At 44.5% G+C, this 22829-nt stretch overlaps 1 protein-coding gene across 9 annotated transcripts in view; it reads left to right on the forward strand.

The window, feature by feature from the left end:
• Positions 1 to 22829, forward strand: part of MASP1 (MBL associated serine protease 1) — a 64975-nt gene that overhangs the window by 16489 nt on the left and 25657 nt on the right. For 6 of the 9 annotated variants that reach the window (XM_014843360.3, XM_014843363.3, XM_014843362.3 and 3 more), the window contains 6 exons: positions 10182 to 10359; positions 12036 to 12167; positions 14332 to 14528; positions 16238 to 16385; positions 17679 to 17797; positions 18793 to 18871. In XM_014843360.3, coding sequence (XP_014698846.1) covers positions 10182 to 10359; positions 12036 to 12167; positions 14332 to 14528; positions 16238 to 16385; positions 17679 to 17797; positions 18793 to 18871 — 853 coding nt within the window. Of the gene's footprint in view, positions 1 to 10181; positions 10360 to 12035; positions 12168 to 14331; positions 14529 to 16237; positions 16386 to 17678; positions 17798 to 18792; positions 18872 to 21331; positions 22046 to 22829 lie in introns of those variants that run through there. The other 3 variants (XM_070509242.1, XM_044771269.2, XM_044771270.2) reach the window with 2 other exon arrangements.

Here is a 22829-nt window from a genome sequence, read left to right on the forward strand (position 1 = left end):
TTTGTCTCAGGTCTGCTATTCTTATGCTGTGTGGCCTTTGGGACTCATGCCACCTCTCTGGGCCCAGAATCACAATGTCTGCCTGAAGGGCATTCATTACAAGACTGCCATCAGAAGCAAATAGAACAAAGAAGGTGAACATACTCTGTCAACTGGAAAGTTTTACAGTTTCAACTACTATTACTCCTCCACCTCCTCCTCCTCCTGTTGTTACTATTATTATTATTTTATGGCCAAATGACTTGGGCCAAGACTGAAGCATCAACCTTTAGCCTATTTCAAATGAGGCCAACTTGAGTCTTAGACCCACCAGCTGTGCTATTTTTATTTACATAGCTTTCAAGAACTTCTGAAATGTAACACGCGCGCGCACACACACACACACACACACGTGTCTCCTGTTTTTCGTAGTCCCTGGTTTTTGTCTGGCATCTGGTGCCTTTAATTTGCTCCTTCTCATGATCTTTAACTGTAATTTGAGTAACTAGGTAAAGTAGCAAGGTTGGGCTCTTAAACCCTGGGGCAGTCCCCAGAGGTGACAGACTTGCAGTAAGGGTGACCTCAGGAGCACAGAGCACTCACTTGTGAGTCAGGAGTCCTGGGCCCAGGGCTGTCACTGAATCATTGGCCTAAATTCACACATCTGGAGAAATCCTTTGAAGGACAGGCAAGTAGAGAGATTCCTGGACTTAATGCTATTCTCTTGTGGATGGAAGCTTTCAGAGATCCCGTACATTACTCTGGTTCTCTCTCATAAAATAAGGGTAATAACCTTTCCATGTCACCCACCTCCCAGCACTGTTAGAACGCTTGTAAAATGCAGAACTTGTAAAATGCACAGGGACCTATGATGCCACCTGCCACCTGAGGAGACCAGGCTGCAAGGACTCTCTGGGTTCCCTTCCTGCTCCATCATCCTGAGATCCTGGGTCCTTATAAAAAGGGAAGTCTGTGCTGATGGCTTCAGCGAGATTAGGGAGGAAGGAGTGGAACCTGGAAACGAGAGGGTATCCAGAGTCAGTTTCAGTCTCTTAATTCTTCAAACGTGTGAAATTACCCATGCCTGACCTAGCTGGGAGTCCAGCAAGGCGTCATCTCAGTTGGTTGAACGTCAGTGGTCCTGTTCTTCTCGCTGATTGTCTGAGCGCTGACTGTATTTCGGTCATCTTTGTAGATGTTTTACACATGTTAACTCATGTCATGTTCACAACAGTCCTATGAAATAAGTACTATTATTTTCACTATTTTACAAATGAGAAAAGCTATATACAGAGGGTATTAATTTCCTAGGGCTTCCATCACAAATTACCCTAAGCCAGGCAGTTTATAACAGAAGTTGATTCTCTCACAGTTCTGGAGGCCAGAAGTCTGGAATCAAGGTGTCAGCAGGGCATGGTCCCTCTGGAGGTGATAGGAAAGAATCCTTCTTGTCCCTTCTAGCTTTCTGGTGGTTGTTGGCAATCCTTGGCATTTCCTGGGTGTGGCAGCATATCTCCAATCTCTGACTCTGTCTTCACACTTCCTTCTGTGTGTATCTCTTTGTCCAAGTTTCCCACTTCTTATAAGGATATCATTCATTGGGTTAGGGTGCACCCTAATCCAGTATGATGTCATCTTAACTTAATTACATGAGCAAAGACCTATTTCCATATAAGGTCAAGTAAAGTCTAAGGGTTAGACTTAGACTTGTCTAAGTCTTTTTGGGGAATACAATTCAACCTACAACACAGAGAATTTAAGCACTAATTTTCCCAACATCTAATAATTGGTAAAGCCTCGTGTGCAACTCATATAAAGATGAAGTCCCACATGATTCAGTCTCGGTAAGGGGTTCCACCAAAAAAACAGAAAACAAAAAATTGAAAACAATTGACAGTTCAACTCACTCTCTTGAGAAACCAGAAGGACAGAGATGTTCCTATCACAAACATTCTTAAATGTTCAATTCCTCCCCCACTGATCTCTCGCTCACTCTTCCTTTACCCAAAGTCTTTGTGAACTCCACAAGGCACTCTTCCGCCTCCCTCATCCGTCCTCCACACCCCATACACTGACTCCCTCTTGGAGCTGACAATCGCAAAAACTGTCCCCTGACATGAGACCCTCCCTGCCATGGACTACCATATGTGAATTTCAGTTATTCTGAGTTTCTTGATGGTTTTATCAGAATTTTATTTTTCAACATATTGTTTGTGTGGAATTAAAGATTTTCAGCTCTGTTGGGACCCAAGGGCTAGAGAAAATGAGAGGAGGTGAGAGGGTGATGAGAAGCTCCCATAGCATGACGATAAGGATGGGAAGACTCAGGTGCTTATGAGTGATGAAGGGGCTAGAAACCAACCCTGAACTTCCAGCTGCTTTAGTTGCCCCTCCTGTGTGTTCCCTTTGTTTGTTGACTTGAACTAACTCATTTTATGCCATTGGGTAGAAGCTGGAGAGAAGTAACTGTGGGCCTGAGTTTCTTTTTTAAATACTTTTAAAGTATAAAAACAGAGGACAAAAGAAAAATTACCTATAGTTCTGCCAGCCACTGTTAACTATTGGCTCTAACTCCTACCACTTTTATGTTCAATGCAAACTTTCAACATAGTTGTAATTACCCTATACATTCAATTTTCCCTGCTTTTTCACTTAATATAACCTACTAAGAATATTTCTAGATCATTGCAATTTCTCCATTAATGTGATAATTAACAGCTGCTTAACTAGCTTAATGCCATTTTAACTGTTCCCCTAGAATTGGAAATTTACATGCTTTCTAGTTTTTTTATTAGTATGTATAGCTGCTACACACATCGATCTTGGAAGGTAGTGAGTTTCTCATCTCTGTAACTGATTGTGAAAAAGTGGGATGAGTTTTTTTGTTTGTTTGTTTGTTTTGAAGAAGATTAGCCCTGAGCCATCATCTGCTGCCAATCCTCCTCTTTTTTGCTGAGGAAGACTGGCCCTGTGCTAACATCCATGCCCATCTTCTTCCACTTTACATGTGGGACGCCTACCACAACATGGCTTGCCAAGCGGTGCCATGTTTGCACCCAGGATCCAAATCGGCGAACCCCGGGCCGCCAAAGCAGAACGTGCGAACTTAACCACTGCACCACCAGGCTGGCCCCAAAGGGATGAGTTTTTGATAAGGGTGTGTTACAAAGATGTGAGGTTAGACTAGGTACCTTTAAAGCCCCAAAGGAGCCATGAGATTGCAATTCTCCAAATTTCAGTTCACAAATGTCAGTGTTATTCTTTGTCCAAAATTGTTTCCTTACTCCCCATATCAGTTACCTATTGCTGTGTAACAAAACGCTCTAAAACTTAGTAGCTAAAACAATGTCCATTTGATTTACCCATTATTCTGTGGTCAGGAGTTTTGGCTAGGCTCAACAAGATGGTCCTTATGCTGGACTTACCTGAGGTCATTCACATGGATACAGTCATTTAGAAGCTTCACTGAAGCTGGAAGGTTCAAGATGGCCTCCCTCACCCATCTGGTAGTTGGGGGTACTGTCAGCTAATTGGTCCAGAGACCTCAACTAGGCCTACTCATCTCTGCTCTGTATCACCTTTGTTTCTCCAGTAGGCCTGACACGCCTTCTTTACATCATGGCCTCAGGGCAGTACTCCACCTAGGAAAGAGCTACAAGTCCCATTGAGGCCTGAAGGAGTTACAAGGCCCCTTGGACGTGGCACACCATTTCGTCACATCATGTGCTTTTTGTCAAAGCAAGTCACAAGGCCAATGCATGAGCAGCAAAGCTGCTTTGCAAAAAGGGTCTGTGTACAGGAATGGAAGGGATTATTATACGTATTTTTGCAAACAATATATCACAGCCTATCCTCTGGCCAAAATAATTCATGTGCCTCCCATGTGTAAAATACACTTTTTCCCCATCCCCCCGAAGTGTCATCCCATTAGCACGTCAGGCTTGCAGTCCTGGACCTCATGATTTAAATGGGCTCCAGAGGCAGATGAGACACCCAGGATATAAATCCTTGAGTACAGTTTCTCTTGATCCAGAGACCTCTGAACCCCAAAGAAAAGTTATCTGCCCTCCACAGACCCAATATCTTCCTGTCTCGGTGATACAAGCACAAGACAACCACAATAGAACTCCCATTGATAAATGGGAGGAATAGAGGCATATGACAGTTACTGCTCCATAGCAATTCTGAAATCCATCCAGGCTCATGTTGCCTACTCCAGAGACCAGGAATGCTCCTTGATTAGAGCCCAGTTCTGCTCCCTGGGGGATTCCTCAGTCCCTTGCTCTCTGTAGCTCTTGACTCTGCCCTCTGGCTTCTCAGCTTCACCTTCTAAGACATTCTTCTTTTTCCTCCAAAATGTCCCATGTTTACAGCTGAGTAGTCCTTTCCACCTACTTCCTGTGCATTGAAACTTGGGGCCTAGAGGCCTGTTTTCATTTTAAATTGTCTCAGTCATTTCTAGTTCATGCTGGTCAGTACATCTCCCTTGAAATTTTTTGTGTGTATCTCTTATATGTCAGAATGTAGTACACGCCACTGAACAAAAACAAGACCCACAGTTCTTTTCAAAGTAGGCTGTCTCTACTTTGGAAGGCGTGTCAAGGTACTGTGGGACCATACCCTTCAAGTTCTTCATTGCCCTTTTGTCTAGCTGACGGGAGTCCTAGGCACTGCCTGAAATCTTCTACATCCTCACGTAGTGTCTTACAGCCACATCTTTGACTTGATTTTTATCCTGCAGCCATTTTGCTTTTAAAATAATTTGCTAGTGGAGAGACTAGGCATGAAAGATAGTCTTAGTTTCCAACCCAGGTAGTCCTAGGCCCTCTGTATTTCCTCTAATTTCTGCTACACTGAAAATGTACCTCTTCCTGGAGTACCTTGCCATGTACAGCTAGAATCACGTATCTACACTTTCAACATTCTCTCTGGTGATCTCCTTAGCCAGATCCACAAGTTCGTTAAGTACATTTTTCTACCTTCTAAATCGCCATAGACAAGTTGGGCCAATGGTTTTACCACTACGTGACTCAGGTTACCTTTTGTCAAACCTCTTATAGCAGTTTTCTCTCTGCTTTTCTAACCTCTACTTGCTAGACGATCCCAAAAGTGAAACCACGTGTTCTAGTTTTTTGTTACTACAGCATCCTACTTCTGATACCAATAACTGTATTAGTCAGAGTTCAGTCAGGAAAGCAGAGCTTCTGTGCGTGTTGTGAGGTAATGGATATTTATGGGCATTAGAACTCATAATTATTGGAGGAGCTGAGGAAGTGAAACTTGGGGACAGGGAGTTGGAGGACCACAGAAAGCTCACTAATCAGTTCTCCTGAAGTCCTGCAGGAATGGAAATGTTGGCATCTGCAGAGGAATCTGAGAATTCAAAGCCCATCTAAGGAGCCAAAGTGGTGCCATAAGGGGGAGCCCACAGGAAGAGGTCTGTGAGAAGCTGTTGGCTCTGAGCAGCTACCACCTCTGTGGGTCTACCTGCAAGTGTCTGGTGGTAGGTCTGGGCCACTGTTGGCCATCAGAGCTGGTGGTTGAAAAGAAGAGCTGGATGCAGAGCGGAAGAGAGTTAGGACAAGTTAGAACCTACTACGCACATCCACATCTGTCCATCTCTGTAACTGATCACAAAACAACCTTCAGAGCATAAAGACTGTTGACTTCTAAACTCACACAACTCCTTTTTTTGGCCAACTCTACCCTGGAAGTACACAGCAAAGGAGAATCTAGGGAATTGACAATGGGACAACCCCACACACTCCTTGAATGTCTGCCTAAATTAACTCTGAAAGACCCTTCAAGGGCCCAGAGAAGATGTCACAGGGCCTCCAGGATGTAGCTTGGGAGCAGTGACAAGCAAAGCCATGAGGCATTTGGATCTATAGGACAGACAGCCTTTGTTTATTCGCCTAATGCCTTAAAGGAGCATGAGCATTATCAGCCAGGGAATTGGGATGCTGTAGTTGTGGACGTGGAGCAACCACTTACTAGATAATGACCTTGCCCGATTCATTTAAATCAGAGCTACCTTCTCAATCCGTTGGTCCAAGGAGCTGATGGGGAGCTGTCCATGCCTTTGTTGAACTCTGATGAGATGACTTTATGGACATGTGAAGAGCAGCCATAGCTGTCCTCCAACTGAAATTTGGCCAACTTTTCTGCTTCCCTGCCTTAGTTTTGCCTAGGAGGCTTGTGCTGTTTCTACTAAGGTAGAAAATTCGTGGAAGACAGACTTTGGCTTCTCCTCCTTGGATCTCTCTTCCCAGCTCCCTGTTCTCAATAACACCCCTTCTCTACATCAGGCGGTGGTGGGAAGGGAGGAGCATTGAGACTGTGAATACCCTCAAGCCTCCTCTATTCCTTCTGCCTCCATGATCTCCCTACTCCCCACAACCCTCCACCTACTAATTCTACCTGCCTAAATGTCACTCACTTTTCCATCCCAGCTCAAAAGATATTCTCTTCTCCTAAATGTCTTCTGACTCCCCTCAGCTGGATGCAATTTTTTTTACCTTCTTTAAACCCCTGGGGCTACACATCTTTCATTGCAATAACTATACCCCAACAATACCCAACACATACACATTTCAGTACTTATCTTATTCTCCTAAATTTCACATTCCCAGAGGCAGAGGACTTGCTTATTAAGCTCATGCAACAAATAAATAACTTTTGGCAACTTCCGCATTACACTCCAGACAGGACTTGGTATATAAATATTTGTTGAACTGAGTTGAAAGAAAACAAATTAGGGATATGCATCCACTTGTTGGTGTCCTAAATAACAATAGTCTGAAAGGACATGGCTGCCCATCATAAATAGAAAAATGAAGAGTCTGTGATCCTCAGCCCTATGGTTCTCTATTATTATGAATTTTGTGTCTTCGTTTTCGTTTGATAGGGTATTTCTCTCCATCATGTTAATATGATGGCTCTAGAAATGGGACAATCCACATGGAAGCCAGAGCTCAATCCTGTGCCTGTACTCAGATGCAAATGACTTTTGTAGAATTTTACAATTCATAGCAGGGGCTGAAAATATTAACCAGGGCCAGTGACCCCTCTGTTTAAGTTACCCCTGGAGCTGTCGCTGAGCCACATCCTCCCTGGGAGATAGTCCATGCACCCAAGATAAGGTTTCAAGAGACCCTTGAGCCAGAAAAATTGTCTGGCAAAGTGTCTATGTCTTTTGTCATGTATTCTCTGAGTTGGTGTTTCCTTTCCAGGGTCAGAACAGTTTCCGAAAGCAAAACTGATATCAGGAAATGCTTGTAGTTATCTCTCTACCCTTGGGCAAGTCACTGCCCCTCTCTGGACCTCAGTTTCCTCTAGAAGGAGGGGGATTGAAATAGCCCTTAAAGGTTCCTTCCAGCTCTGACATTCCAGGACTCTATTCTGGGCTCCAGGCTAAATTCCCAGGGTCCCAAGCTACTGGATTCCTCTTCCCTGCTTCCAAAGGTGTGTATGGCTCAGATTTTCCCATGAGTCGTCTGGGGCATGCTTACCTGTCCTCTGGAATAGTGTGACTCTGCGGGTGATGACTGCTTATCTGCCATCATGAAAAGATCCTTAAGCCTGGAGGTCATTTATCACAGAACTCTTCATTAGATCTCTCCCTAATCCAAATTATCTCTAGTTGGCTTCACTTGAAAGTGTCCATGCTATAGGCATTATAGAAGCCAAGAGACCTTGGGGATGCCAAATTACAGGAAGGAGGCTGCTGTGTCTGGAACTGCTAATGCTCAAGGCGTGACTATTCATTGGTAATTGATTTTATATTACACAGTTATAGACCACAAACAAGTTCAAGTCCACCAAGTTCTTCAGCAGGAAGCAATCTGTGTGTTGAAACTCCTGTTCACCATCTTCTAGTTGGTTTATTTGATGTATGGATGTGATGACTAGTTAGAATACCTGTATGTCAGAATTGGAAGAGAATTTAGATGTCAGCTAGTTCAAACCCCTGGTTTACCAGGTGGATAACTGAGATCTAGAGAGAACGTGACCATGTAACAGTTTATAGCAGAGTCAGGAACAGGGCCCAGGACCTCTAAGGTCTATACACCTTACATGACTTCAAAGCAGAAATCACCAACATAGTGCACTCTAGATCATGTAGTTACTCAAAACAGAATCCCTTTCCCAGGCCTTTAGTCTAAATCTGTTCAGTCTCATTTTTATTAAGTTCTAAAAGACCAGCTTAACTGGTTTCTATTTTATAACATATTTCACCTAATAAGCTGATAAAAAGATAGGAAATAAAACACTACATGAAGAAGACACGAGAACAGCAAAGGTATTACAGTCTGGGGATGTTCAATACAGGGCAAGCAACATTGCACAACTCATATCCCCAAGACGGTTGACCTTCATAACAATGTCCCTGGATCACCAATGAAGGGATAGCATGATTCACTAAGAAAGCAGGGATTTCTATGAAGCATTTTAATAACCACTACACCTAAAAAAATATTTTTTAATTCTATTTAGGTAAGATTTCAGCTATCTGGAAAATTCAGTTAACCAAAATAACAAACCAGCTGTGATGTTCAAGGAAGTGACATTTCAGCTGTGTTCAGAGAAGCACATTCTACAGTTATAAGGCTAGAGTGAGCTCGGCTAGTATCTGCAGAAAAGGAGAATAAATAGCAAAGCTGTGATCTCATCTTCTGTTTACAATTCAATTCCCAAAGTTAGTGATTAATTGTCCCTGTGTTTTGTTGGCAGGGAAAATTGTTTTTCTTCAAAACTCCCACTCATTTTAAATAAATAAATCATTAATTTCAAAACAGAAGTGTCAAATGTCAAGATACCTCTGACATTTGAAGCTAATGAACAAAACAATGAATTCATTAGAAGCTACTAGAGATAGGCAGCCTTTGAGAACTTTCCTTTAGTGACTTTGAAAGGCAGAGGAAATCATTCTTGGTAAGAGATTTTTCTCATGCATCTTGGCTAAAACATTAATCTAGAGGTTACCAACACAAATATGAGGTTAAAAGAATCAGGTTAGGTGTAAGATGATGGAATGGTGGGCAGGCCAAGTATTGATAGTCAACCACATATACCAACCAGCTACCATGCTGTGCTTCCCAAATCAAACGCACATAAAATCAGCTTTAGGCAAGCAGTTTAGGATCTCTGCTTGGATCTCAGAATTTACGCAGGGCCTCTGGCTCTTCCAAAGTAGAGAATTCTTTTAGCAAATAGACAATTTTTGCATCTGGGTCTTGACACAAACATCATGTCTGGATGATTTCAGTAGTTTTTGTATTATTAAGACTACCTATAAATATAGTTCTGATTCCATGACTTCCCTGCTCAAAAGTTTTCAATGTCTTCCCTTTACTCATAGACTTAAGAGTCACTTCTTGTTACGGCACTCAAGGTCAACTGTAATCCAGTTTCAAACTGTCCTTCCAAGTACATCTTCTCCTCCAATCCCTACAGAATCCCTGGCTTCTCGTTGTTCTCAGAATGGGTCTTGCACTTTTAGTTCTTGATAATAAATATTTATTGGGTAACTGCTATGTTCTAGGTCCTGTTCCCAACACTGAAGACACATCTGTAAAGATAATAGTCTTGTGCTTCTGTAGCTAACATTCCAGTGGGGACCATTCACCCCTGAGTGTACTCCCAGTGCTATGTTCCCATTAAAGCACATGTCACACTGTGCAATAGCTCTATCTGTGTTTGTTTTCCTCTCTCTGAACACTGCCTCCCCTGCACAATTCTATGTCTTCCTCATTTCTCATCACCCCCTATCCCATGCTTTGTTCAGTGGCGGGTACGCACTGAACGCTCAATGAATGATTTATATTGTATATAAAGGTTCTTTTCTTTGGAACAGTGGTAAGTTTCTGTTACGTATAGAATCCATCCATGAGCTTATCTAACTATTTCTGAATTTTAACATTGAGTTGTTTTCAACAAATAAGCCATTTGGTTATTAACAGGAATGACAAATGTCAAGTTACTTTTGATGGAACTAAACAAAATGAATGAAACAATGATTGGATGGTCACATTGCCTTATCCTGTAATGCATCTTTCCTCAAATCCCAGAATCCCTAATCTCTTTCTTTATATTTCCGAGGTCTACTCATGGGCAGCCCCTTCCTCTTTTCTCCTGGAGACCAGCAGAGAATCTAACTTGCAAAGCTGCTCATCTTGTTCCCTTTCTCTTTAACCTCAAAGGTAGAAACTGAATACCAGGTGCTGGCAACATTCTGTGGCCAGGAGACCACAGACACAGAACAGACCCCTGGCCAAGAAGTGGTCCTCTCCCCTGGCTCCTTCATGTCCATCACTTTCCGGTCAGATTTCTCCAATGAGGAGCGATTCACTGGCTTTGATGCTCACTACATGGCTGTGGGTAAGTTGGAGAACTGGGTGACTCATCCACAGATCTCCCTTTCTCCCCAAAGACTAAAAGTGCCTGGTGCTGTCTTCTTTACAAGGAACACCTGTATACTCACCACATAGATTCTACTGTTAATATCTTTCCTCATTTGTTCTATCACATATTTATCCATCTGTCCTCTATCTATCCATCAATTCATCTTTTCTGATAGATTTCAAAGTAAATTGCAGACATCAGTATACTTCTCCCCAAATACTTCAGCATGCTTACCATTTTGCTAGAGTTCAATATCTATTCACAGGTTTTTTTCTTTTAATATAAAATTTACATACAATGAAACATCAAAATCTTAAGCACATTTGTTGAGTTGAAAAAATTTATATTCATGTGTAACCTGTGACCCCAAGAAGACGTTGAATTTTACCATCAACCCAGAAAGTTCCCTCATGTTCGTTCCCAATCACACTCCACTCTCACCTCCCTTAGAGGCAACAACTGTTCTTATTTTGTTCCACTTAGACTAGTTTTGCCTCTTCTAAAATTTCATATAAATGAATGCGCACAGAATATATCCTGGGGGCGTGAGAATTCTTTTACTCAACATAAAGTTTTTGAGTTTCATTGACGTTGTTGCAGTGCGTCAGTAATTTGCTCCTTCTCCTGGCAGAAGAATTTTCCATTGTATGAATATGCTATGATTGTTTTATCCATTCTCCCTTTGATGGACACCTGAGTTCTATCCATATTTTGGCTCTCACTAACAAAGTTTCTACAAACTTTCTTGTACAAGTCTTTTTGTAAACACATGTTTTCATTTCTATTGCATAAATATCTAGGAGCAGAACTGCTGGATCATAGGGTAGGTGTATGTTTAGTTTTATAAGAAATTGCCATACCTTTTCCAATGCGTTTGGACCATTTTATATCTCTCCAGCAATGTATGAGAGTTCCGGCTGTTCCTTACCCTCACTAACACTTGATGTTATCAATTTTTAAATTTTTAACCATTCTCCTGAGTATGTAGTGGTGCCTCATTATGGTTTTAATTTGCATTTCCCTGGTGACTAGTGATGTTGAGCATCTTGTTATGTGCTTGTTGGACATTCGTGTATCCTTTTTAGGGAAATGTATATTCAAATTTTTAAACCGAATTGAGAACATACATCTTTTTATCTTTATACTTGTAATGTTTAGGACAAGGCTTGACCCACAGTAGGGACTCAGAAAAGAAAGAGGAGCATGGAGTAAAGTTCAAAAGCCCAGACTGTGGAGCCAGACCCCTGGATTTGAATGCTGGCTCCACCATTTACTCTTTGTGTGACTTGGAGTCAGTTTTTTAATGCCTCTAAGTCTCAGTCTCATCGTCTGTAGAATGGGGATAGTAATAGTCCTGCTTGCTATTGTTACAACTGTTAGAGGATAGCAGCACCACCAGGAATCAGGTTGCCTGGGTTTGATCCTGGCTGTCTGTGATCTTAGGTAAGTTACCTCACCTCTCTCAGTTTCAATTTCCTCATTTGTAAATGGAGGTAACAGCTAATTCTGGATTTTATGTGAAAATTAAATGAGGGAATGCATGTACCTCCCAACAAAGTGAGTGGCCCATACTAAGTGTTCTGGAAACGTTAGCTGTTGTCTTCTTCATCATGGCTGGGTTGATTGACGGAGAGACTCTACCTGCCCCGCAGATGTGGATGAGTGTACGGAGCGCGAGGACGAGGAGCTGTCTTGTGACCACTACTGCCACAACTACATCGGTGGCTACTACTGCTCCTGCCGCTTTGGCTACATCCTCCACACAGACAACAGGACCTGCAGAGGTGGGGCCCAGGGGTGACTCTATACATCACCCTTCTGTGCCACATTTTCCAGTAAGATTGGGGGAGGCTCAGAGGAAGGACTGATATGTAGCAGGAACAGTTAAAAATGAAGTCAGAGAGCTGTGCCTCAGATACCACATGGATGAAGATGCTAAAATGCCCACTAGTCTGGAAGTCCAGGTGCAGGTTCCCAAAGGTCTGCATTTGAGAAGCCCTGGCCTCTAGGCCATTTTTCTTCCTGGGCAGCAGGAATTTCTAGTCTGTGGTCCCTATCTCCTCTCCTACTGAGGGAATCAGCCTGGCCGGGTTAAGGGAAAACCTGGGTTTCCCAATCCTCTCCCTCTGAGCCATGAACTAGACCTCACATGGCAGTTCTATTTTCTCTTCTCTTCCATGGCCCCTTAAGTTCCTCTGTGATAGGGAGAAAGGAAAGAAGAGAGGAGAGAGAGGCAAAGAGAGAGACAGGAAGAAAATGTCCCATTCCTTCTATCTCTCTCTGTGTTCATCTCTCATCAACGTGCCTACTTTGCTATAGTCTCAGGCTGGGGCAGGGGTGGGGAATTGGAAGGGTTCAGCCACTTTCTGTGAGGACCACCCCGGCTACTGGGGTAACAGCCACATAAGCAAGTGGTGAACTGTAATAACTGCTGTACAAGGAGTGTGGACACATTCCAGTCAGGCCTGAGTCTGCCTGGAGAGGTGGGCAAACCCCTCCCAGAGATGGTGCCCCTGACAGAGATGGCATTCCAGCCAGAGGGAACGGCTTCTGCGAACATTCAGAGGCATGATGGAATTCGGAAACTTTGGGGAACTACCAGTAGATAGCATGACTGCAGGGCAAGGATCTGCGTTCTAGAAAGATCACTTGGAGGCTGAGTGAGGGATCTTGGAGGAGGACAAGGCTGGAAACAAGAATTCTTTTCCTTCTTCCTTCAGAAACTTCTACTTGCTTCTGAATAAAATCCCTATATGACCCCTGAGGATAAAGCAGGCACACACAGGCATTTTCTTGAAGAGGGTTATATTTCCTATGGCTTTCATTCAATAAGTATTTATTGAGTATCTACTATATGCTGATTTCAGTGGGGGGCTAAGAATGAGCAAGTTTTCTCAATCTTTTTTTCATTTTCATCTCTGCCCCCAGGAGTCTTTTTAAACATTCTATTCTTAATTGTCCCTACCCATGAAATTTTAATTCCACAGATATACTGTATATATGTTCATGTGTCATATGTCTGTCTCTGTATTACATATAAAAAGAGTAACAACTCCCCCCCCCCAAAAAAACCAACTTTATCCCCCGTGGGGGTGATATTACCCCCATGAGAGTGAAAATGAAAACAGATGGGGATTCAAGAGACCTCATTCTAAACCCTGTTCTGTAGCCCTAGCTGTGGGATTTCAAGTTAGTCACACCTCCTTTCTGGGCTGCGGTTTTCTTATTTGCAATAAGAGGATAAACAAGAATTTAGAAAGGATTGGCATCCCCAATCGAGGAGGGGTCAGCCCAAGGGGAAAAGTTCAGTGACAAATGAAGGGGCCTTGGGCAGGGCTAAGCCATGGCCAGGGTCCCGGGATACTGGGTCCCTGGTTGCAGCTGCAGTGGGGACAAAGCAGAATCCCTGAGGTCAGGGAACTTACAGTCTAGATGGGGGAAAGAAAACCCACAAACAAATGTATTACATCATGTCAAGTAGTGGTCAGCAGCGTGCAGAGAAACCAAGCAAAACCAGAACCCAAGAGGGAGGGTGTGTGGAAGGTCCTTTGTTAGATGAGGGATCAAGAAAGGCTTTGAGCAGAGACGTAATGGAGTTCTGGGCTGAGGGGGAGCAGACAAAAGAGGACCAGACATTCCCCAGACACTCCATCTCAAAACCTTTCCAGCCCAGACCCCTCCTGTCCCCGCCAATCCCAGGGAATCTGATGCAAAGGTCACCACACTCACTGCCTTTGAGTCTTGACTCAGCAAATTGCTTGGTGTGTGACCTTGGATAAATCACTTCCCCTCATTGAGCTTCAGTTACCCCATCTGTAAAATGGGGCTAATGATTCCTCCCTTGCTTGCCTGTGGCGACCACTGGGAAAATTGTACAGTAACAGATAAGGAAGGGGTTGCCGTGGCCATGGTTGTGGCGTACCACTTGGCTTGGTGTGTTTCCCGCAGTGGAGTGCAGTGACAACCTCTTTACCCAGAGGACCGGCGTGATCACCAGCCCCGACTTCCCCAACCCCTACCCTAAGAGCTCCGAGTGCTTCTACACCATCCAGCTGGAGGAGGGCTTCATGGTCAGCCTGCAATTCGAGGACGTTTTCGACATTGAGGACCATCCTGAGGTGACCTGCCCCTACGACTACATCAAGGTAAGCCTGCAATGGACACTTGCCCTGGGGATGCTGGGAAATCTTGGCTGAATTGGGAAAATTGATGTTCTTGGCCCTCTACCTTCTCCCAGAATAGAGGGCCAAGCAGCTTGCTTCCCCAAAAGTAATTATTTGGAATAACATCTACCAGCTTAATGAGATCCAGTCTAGGGATCTTACCTGATCCAAAACTAGCCCCTTGGCCACCTGCAAAATCCCTTTTGTCATGGAATGTAACATCATAGTGAAGTAACACCAGGGGTGAAGGTCATAGGGACCATCTCAGAATTCTGCCTACCACACATACTATCCCAGGAGCTGTGCTATGAGCCTGATCCAGGCACTTAACCTCTTGGGGCTTTACTTTTTCCCCTCGCCACAATAAGGGTGACAAGATGAAGCTGTCGCCCAGGATTGTAGGAGTCACTGAATGAGGGTTAAGGAGTGCTGGTCCTCAGAGATGGAAAGAAAAAGAGTTAAAGGCATAAGAAGGACCCAGGACTGGGAGTTGGGAAATCCAGACCAGCTAATAGTGCCTGTTCTTTTCTCTCCATCCTCACTGCCTCTATCCTAGTCCAAACCCTGTTATCTCCTAGTCAACTGCAAAGCTTCCTAGCTGGTTTTCTTGCTTCACCTCTTGCCCTACACAATCTGTTCTCCTATAGCCTCAAGGAGGATCCTTTTTTTTTTTTTTTTTTGGCTGAGAAAGATTCGCCCTGAGTTAACATATGTGCCAATCTTCCTTTATTTTGTATGTGGGTCACTGCCACAGCATGGACACTGATGAGTGGTGTAGGTCCATGCCTGGGAATCAAACCCCAGGCTGCCTAAGTGGAGCACACCAAACTTAACGACTAGGCCATGGGGCTGGGAGGAGGGTCTTTTTAAAAGCCAGATTTGATCAAGATGGCCTTTGGAAATAAACATGAATTCCTCAACACGGTGTGGCCCTTGCCAGCCTTTCCAACCTCACGCCATGGCCCTCCCTCTGTTCCAGACACACTGGCCTCCTTCTGTTCTTAACACTTGCCAGGCTCTCTCCCACCTTTGATCTTGATCTTTGCATATGCTCTTTTCTCTGCCTGGAGTATATTCTCTCCTCCCGTTCAAATGACAAGCTCTTATTCATCCTACATGTCTCAAATCCAATGTCATCTCCTCAAAGAGGCCTCCCCTGACGACCTATTTAAAGTTGTTATCTATTATGTTACTGTCTATTATAGAAATGATGAATTATATAGGTTACATAGATTTTACTACATAAATTATAAACATAGAGTGTGTATTTGTACTACATATGTATATCATTCCAATTATTTTTTTATAACCCTTACCACAGCCTGTAATTATTTTGTTTGCTATTTATTGTTAGTCTTCCCCGACCGGACTGCAGGTTCTTCGAGAGCAGAACTCTTTCCTATCCTGCGCCCCTGCACATCTGCTCTGCCCCTGTCTAAGCCACAGTATGTTCATTCTTGAGCAGAGAATTGTTAGCCTGCCTTGTCCATTTCCAGGGATGTGGTAAATTATAAAGGGGAGAGTGGCGATGAAACTGATGAATGGTAAGACCCACTAAAAGCATCAGTGGATACCATGGGTTCACATAGAGGCTTCCAGAAAACTCTGGGGTGCAATGTAGAGGTCATCCCTGTAACAGCCACCACTGCTCAGTTGTGATCCTCTTTTTTTCTCTATCTTGCCCCTCACAGATTAAAGCTGGGCCGAAAGTTTGGGGGCCCTTCTGTGGAGAGAAAGCCCCAGAACAAATCAATACCCAGAGCCACAGTGTCCAGATCATGTTCCACAGCGACAACTCTGGCGAGAACCAGGGCTGGAGGCTGTCATACAGAGCGACAGGTGACTCAGCCTCCTCCCTCCTGGATCACCCTCGGTCACTGTGCTCAGCCTAACGGGACAGTGACTGAGGGAGGAGGGGGTGCAGGCCTGGGACTCCCCTGGTGATCTGGTGGGATTCCCAGCTCTGCCACTGAGTAGCTTGGAACCAAGGTACATTCTCTGTCTTGACTAAGTTTCCCATATATAAAATGGGGGCAAGGGCAGCAACGACTATGGGTTTGAACTAGACTAGTAGTATTCAAACCTTGCTGTACTTCAGAATCATGTGGGGAGTTTTTTTTTAATTTTGTTTCCTGAGCGCCACCCCTCCACCCCCTGATTCACTGGACCTAAGAGGACCCTTCCAGCTCCAGCTTTCTCCAAGTCTGGGGCAGGAATCAGTGTGGGCCCTGTAGCTCAGAATGTTTCATTAAGGTGGTTTACGCCCTTGTGCACTCCCTCTCAGACTAGCGAAGCCCATGGGTCTCATTCCCCAGTAGATTCTGGCACAAACCCTGGTAAAGCCATTTGACTCAAGGGGTCTGCAGTAACTCAAGGAAGAAGAGGATGAACATCAGTGACAAGACCGCAGCTGGGTGTGACTAATCCAATTCATAGACTGAAATCCTGGCCCTGCCTGCATTGTCACATTCAGTGCCCAGTTCAGCGGAGAGGAGTCAAGAGGATATGAACAGAGGAGAAAACATGTCAGGGTAGGACCAGGCTGGGAATCCTATCAGATTTAGTCTTTTGAAGAGAAGGCTCAGAGGCATGTGATCCCAGTCTCTCCGCCATTTTGAAGAATGATCTGGAAAGAAAGAGCAATTGGGGTCATTTGGAGTGGCCCAAGAGGGCAAACTATGCCCAAGAAGTAAAAATTACAAGGGTATAAATTTCCGCTGACTAAGGACACACTATTCCTTCAGTCAGAGGAGTCCAGCACAGAAGGAACATGATTGGGAGGCATTGAACTCCCTGTCACTGTAGGGATGCAAATAGATGTTTGATGTCATTAAGGAAGCTTCAGACAAAAGTTATACCCATTGGTATTTAATATCCTTTCCAATCCTGAGTTTTGATGAAACCCTTTGGCCAACTACCTCATGTTACAAATGAGGAAATAGAGGTCCAGGTTGGAAAGTGTCCTGCTCAAGTTTCCAGAGTCTGTCTCCTTCAGGCCCTGGAGGTCCAGGCCCACATAACCCAGTTCTGTGGTTTTTCCACCTCCATCAGGCCCTGCATTCTGGGGTCTGGCCTCTGGCTTCCAGATTTTCCTTATGTTCTCACCAGCTGTCCTTTCATGGTTCCCCACAGGGAATGAGTGCCCAGAGCTCCAGCCTCCCATTCATGGGAAAATCGAGCCCTCACAAGCCAAGTATTCCTTCAAGGACCAGGTGCTCATCAGCTGTGATACAGGCTACAAAGTGCTGAAGGTACCGGGCCCTGCCTGGGGAGGGGGAGCCACCAGGCCAGAGAGATTCTCCAGAGCCTCCCAGGGCAGGTGGGCTTCCAAAGCTTGTCATGGTCCCACCACAGTATTTCCCAGCTTCCCCATAAACCTCCAAAATGACCTAGAAATTCCAGTCTTCTGAAAACCCAACGCATGTTTCCCTGACTCTCACTTCTAGAAGTGGCGTAAGAGTCTTTTATCAGAGAACTGGCTGGTTTGAATTTCAAAAAAATCTAGATCCACTCAGCCCTACAATCAGGACAGCACAACCTTAACAAATTTCCTCAGGCTTATGCGGGGAAACTGGGACAGGAAGCAGAGACTTAAAGGAGGCAGATGGGCATTGCTCACTCTCCCACCCTCTGAAACGGCAGTTCTCCTAGCACTTACCTGGTTAACCTAAAAAACAAAAACCACTTCCCAGGCCCCACCTGAGACCAGGAAAACCAATCACTGCTCCCCACCCAGAGGTTCCTGTTCTGTTGCCCAGGTGAGTCTGATGTGAGCCAAGCTAGAGGACCACTGCTGTCACAGAATGGTTCTCCAACAGGGGTCCCCACTGCAGCATCACCTCACGTGTTAGAAAGACGAAGTCTTGGTCCCCAGGCCAGACCCACTGAATCAGAAACTCTAGGGGCTGTGCCCAGCAGTCTGTGCAAAAGCCCTCAGGGATGCTGATGCTTGCTCACATTTGAGATCCACTGCTCTGAAAAAGGAGTCAAGCGGACAGGTTCCCCTTCAAAGACAGTTGCCCAAACCACTTCTTGTACACAGTCCTTGCCTCTCTCCAGAGTCTGAATGGGGAATTTGAATTCAGCATCTCTCTTTCCCTTCTCTTCAAGCTTTCCCTTGGAGGCTCATGGTTGGAAAATCTCAGTCGAGGACAGCTGGATTTGGAGCTTGAGCTGGTTTTTCTGGGAAACAGCCACCAAACCACTCTCCTCCTTCTTCTCACACCTTCTTCATGTTTCTTCCTAGGATGACGTGGAGATGGACACATTCCAGATCGAGTGTCTCAAAGATGGGACATGGAGTAACAAGATCCCTACGTGTAAAAGTAAGAAAACAAAATCGGGTGATTGTATGGGTAATGAGCTCCCCAGCACTGGTGGCATCTGAGCAGAGACATACAAGGCTGACAGCTTGGCAGATGAACTCTAAGAGAGATGGGGGCAGGAATTCAACAGACACATTAGGGTTGGACAAAAAGGCTATTCATGCCCCTTTCTGTAATAAGACTTTAGGATTCTCAAAAAAACTTCTTGTGGGTCCCAGTTTGCTTTCTAAATATTAATTTTACCTCTGCCTACAGACAGGTTGCCAAACTTGCTAAAGGAATAGCATGTCTCCATGTCTGAAACTAGCTCGGGCAATTGCTAATTCAGGAAACTATGTTGGCACTGGTGCCCAGAGCTGTGACCTTGCCAGTCTCTATGTGGCCTTCTGCCATATCCACTAAGTCTTCCGGGACAGCTCATGCCTTAGGGCTGTGGAGTCAGCACAATGGACCTGTGTGAAGCAGGGGTCACAGCTCTGCACTGGTTCTTGGAACCCAGAGCTCTTGCCTTAGCTCTGCTCCTAACCCATCCTGTGACTACGGACTAGATTCTTCACCTCAACTGTAAAATAGAGTTGGGACTAGCTTTAATATTCTACAATATGGCCCCATGGTTCTAAAATAACATAATCCATATAAATCACTTAGTGAGCTCTGTAAAAATATAAATTGCCAGCCACCACTGCCTCTCCCCCTACCAGGTGATTTCAATGCAAGACTTGTAAGGACTATGATTTTAGGAAACTTATCTATGGCAACAGTGATGTCTGGAGGCATGGTGACAGAAACAGTTAGAGAAAGAAAGAAGAGAGGGAGGGAAGCAGAGAGGATGTGCTTTGGAATGGAGAGGTGAGAAGTCAAGAATTCGGGTTGGACGTGCCCACCCCCATTTCATGACTTCATGCAAACTTTGGAGTGGTGTCCTCTTCCCTTCTAAATGGCTTGGATCCAGTAAGCAGGTAGATCCACTCCCACTGGCCCAAGGGGGACACTCTCAAGGCAGGGCTCCCTTGAGGCAAATCCCAGGCAGAACTTTGGAGCAGAATATGCTTGTTTTTAATTTTTTTAAATCTATATAGATGATGTGGCAGGAGTCAGAGCCCAATGTGGTGAAAGGGAGATGGTTTATGGGTTCAACAGAAAGTTTCCACAAAGATTTACCGGATACCTGTGCAGAGGTCTATAGGGAATTCAGATGGAAAATACAAGGTCCAGCCATGGAGGAACTCACATGATGGTAGACATATCCACCATCTCCTCCAACACACAGCTTATGTGTAGTGCTGTGACTGAGTTCTACCCAAAGCACTTTGCAGGGCAAAGCAAGGGGACGTTCTAAAGGACGAGGTAAAGGAGGATGTGGGGTGTAGATGACAGCGTGTGCCTTGGAGCCAAGAAGTTCTAGATTCAAACCCAGACTCAACCAGTTGAGGGTCCCTAAGCAATTTACTCAGACTCTTTTGGCTTCGGTTTCCCACGTTCTAGATTTTTCTGAGAACTGAGTTAATGTTTGTATCATACCTGTGGAGCACGAGGAAAAGCTCAATGAAAAGCTTATTTCTTCCTCCCACACAACCCCTTCTCTAGGAAGAGGTTTGGTTCCTCTCACTTTGCTTTTAGAAAGTAGGAAAACTTAATAATATTTTTTTTTTCCCTGATGAAACACACACACTTTTGATTGTAACAGAAATGTTGGTAGAGTACGGCACTATGTATATGATGGTTCTATTTTATGTGACTTATGTTGGTATACAAAAGAATGCCTGTCATTTTGAACTGAAGAAAAGAAATTTTTTTTTTCTCCCTAATGTGACCCAATTGTCCCAGCATAGCCTAGATTAGGACTATTCAAATCCCCAGACTCCTGACATCTCTGCTCATTCACTAAGTAGGTATTTATTGAGCATCTCTCCATCCCAAGCATGTGCTGGGTCCTAGAGGAGATGCAAAGACAAAAACGACTGAGAAATTGAGAGTCCTCAGAGATTACGGGATTAGGAACAGACAGGAAGTGTGAGTATGCGGTGAAGAAACTTGCACTGGAGCAGGAAGTGGAAATGATGGGTGGTTGTCCTGGCCCTGCCTCCACCTTGCTGTGGTGACCCCGGATAAGTCCTCCTCCACTCAGAATGCCATCTGTCAAATGAGAGTTGGTACGAGATGACTGCAAAGCTTGCTCCGAGGGCAGAATATTATAATCCTCATGACCCAGGATTTATGACTGTGCAAATTTTCAGAGTGGTACAAATTCCACAATCCCAAACTGTCCTTCACACTGGCTGTACCTAAACTGTGCATTCTTAATCAATTCTGGTGGAATGATTTCTGTATTTCCTGCGTGAACTGTTTCTGCTTTGCTTGCTAATTTTTCTCTTTCTCTTCTTTTTCTCTCTCTCTTCCTCTTTCTGCTTCCTTTCTCTGTACCTCCTGACCCCTCTTTGATCTTCACCATGGTGGCAGAAACCGAAATGGATATGGAGAGCGAACTCGAGTCAGAGCAAGTGACAGAATGAATGACGGGACCCCACACAGTGCAGACATCCGGGAATGGATCACTCCCAAGACCCCCGGGGTCCCAGAGCTCCTCCACCCCTCCCCACCCCACCAACACTCCAATTCCCATTGCAGTGTGGATTAGAATGGATGCTGGGAAGACAGCCCAGCCTCAAGCAGCTGAAACTGCTGTGTGTATGAGAACAATTCTCCATGTCAGGGTTCATGCATCATTCAAACATTACTCTGGAAAATAATGAAAAGACAATGGGGGATGTTTTTTAGCACCTCTAAGTGGACTGTACTCTTCTCAAAGGAAAAATGACTTTGGTCCCAGAGACACAAGATTTAATATACAATCACATGGCTGACCAGGTCAAATGGGCCCTGGTTTCTAGTCCACGCCACAGCTGAATTTTAATTGGGGCAGAATGCCTGTGACTTTATGACTTTAATATTTTTACCCGTTGCTACTTTCTTAACAACCACGAGTAGGTGAAACTAACAATAACTCATATAGCATGGATTTTAAGGAAATCTAGACATATTCTTTTGCCAGAAAGTTTCTCTTCCACCTACACCTTACACAGGGCTTAAATTCCATCATCAGATGTTTTTTCTTCTGGAGCGTGCAAATTTTGCATTTCTGAAAATTCCTTGATTAAAGTTTTTCAAAACATAGGTATCACACTGGAGAACAGCGGTTGTCAGTTCTGGCACCATGGAACATCACTGGGTCATAAATAATGATAAAGAAAGGGCTTTGGAGTGGCAGCCTGCATTCTGGGAATCTCTGCTTCAGCCTGAACAAAGTCTGGGTAGACATATCAGAGAACTCCTGCATTACAGGGTGACTTCTCAGTCTATTTGGTGATTTAATGGCCTCTCAATGAGGGGAGAACCCCGCAAGCGTAGACAGTGAGAGGTCCAGAGACTGAGGTGCCATCCAAAGGCAGGGGAGCCCCTGAGAGAGGAGATGGGGCAACCAATAAAGACAAGTGTCAGCTGGATCAATATTTTTAAGGCCACAAATTATAATAGATATTGTACTCAGTGTGATAGAGGGAGTCATAATTTAGGCAGAAGATTTGATATGGACCCAAATAATTGCAATACCAGACAACGTAAGATACATGCATCTGAGAGAGATGAATAAAAGTCTCCTTAGGGAGAAATGAGGAAGTAGCCTGATCTGATTAGAAGAGTGAGGAAAGGCTTTCAAGAAGAAGCAGTGTCAGATCGAGGCCTCGAGGGTGAGTCCAGAGCATGGACCACAGGGTTTTCTCCGTGTGAGGAAAGCAGCAGGTGAGACAGCAGCACAGCTAGGGGTCTGTGATGCTGGAGCACCAGTGCACTGGGGGAAGGGATGAAGATGAGGTTGGGATGGGGACATCCCTGGGGCCTGAGTATAGGGTGAGCTGATTGTATGTAGTTCTCTAGGAAGCCCCCAAATTGTGGCAAAGCA

The sequence above is a fragment of the Equus asinus genome, chromosome 5 (genome assembly GCF_041296235.1).
Source record: "Equus asinus isolate D_3611 breed Donkey chromosome 5, EquAss-T2T_v2, whole genome shotgun sequence".
NCBI classification, from domain to species: Eukaryota; Metazoa; Chordata; class Mammalia; order Perissodactyla; family Equidae; genus Equus; species Equus asinus.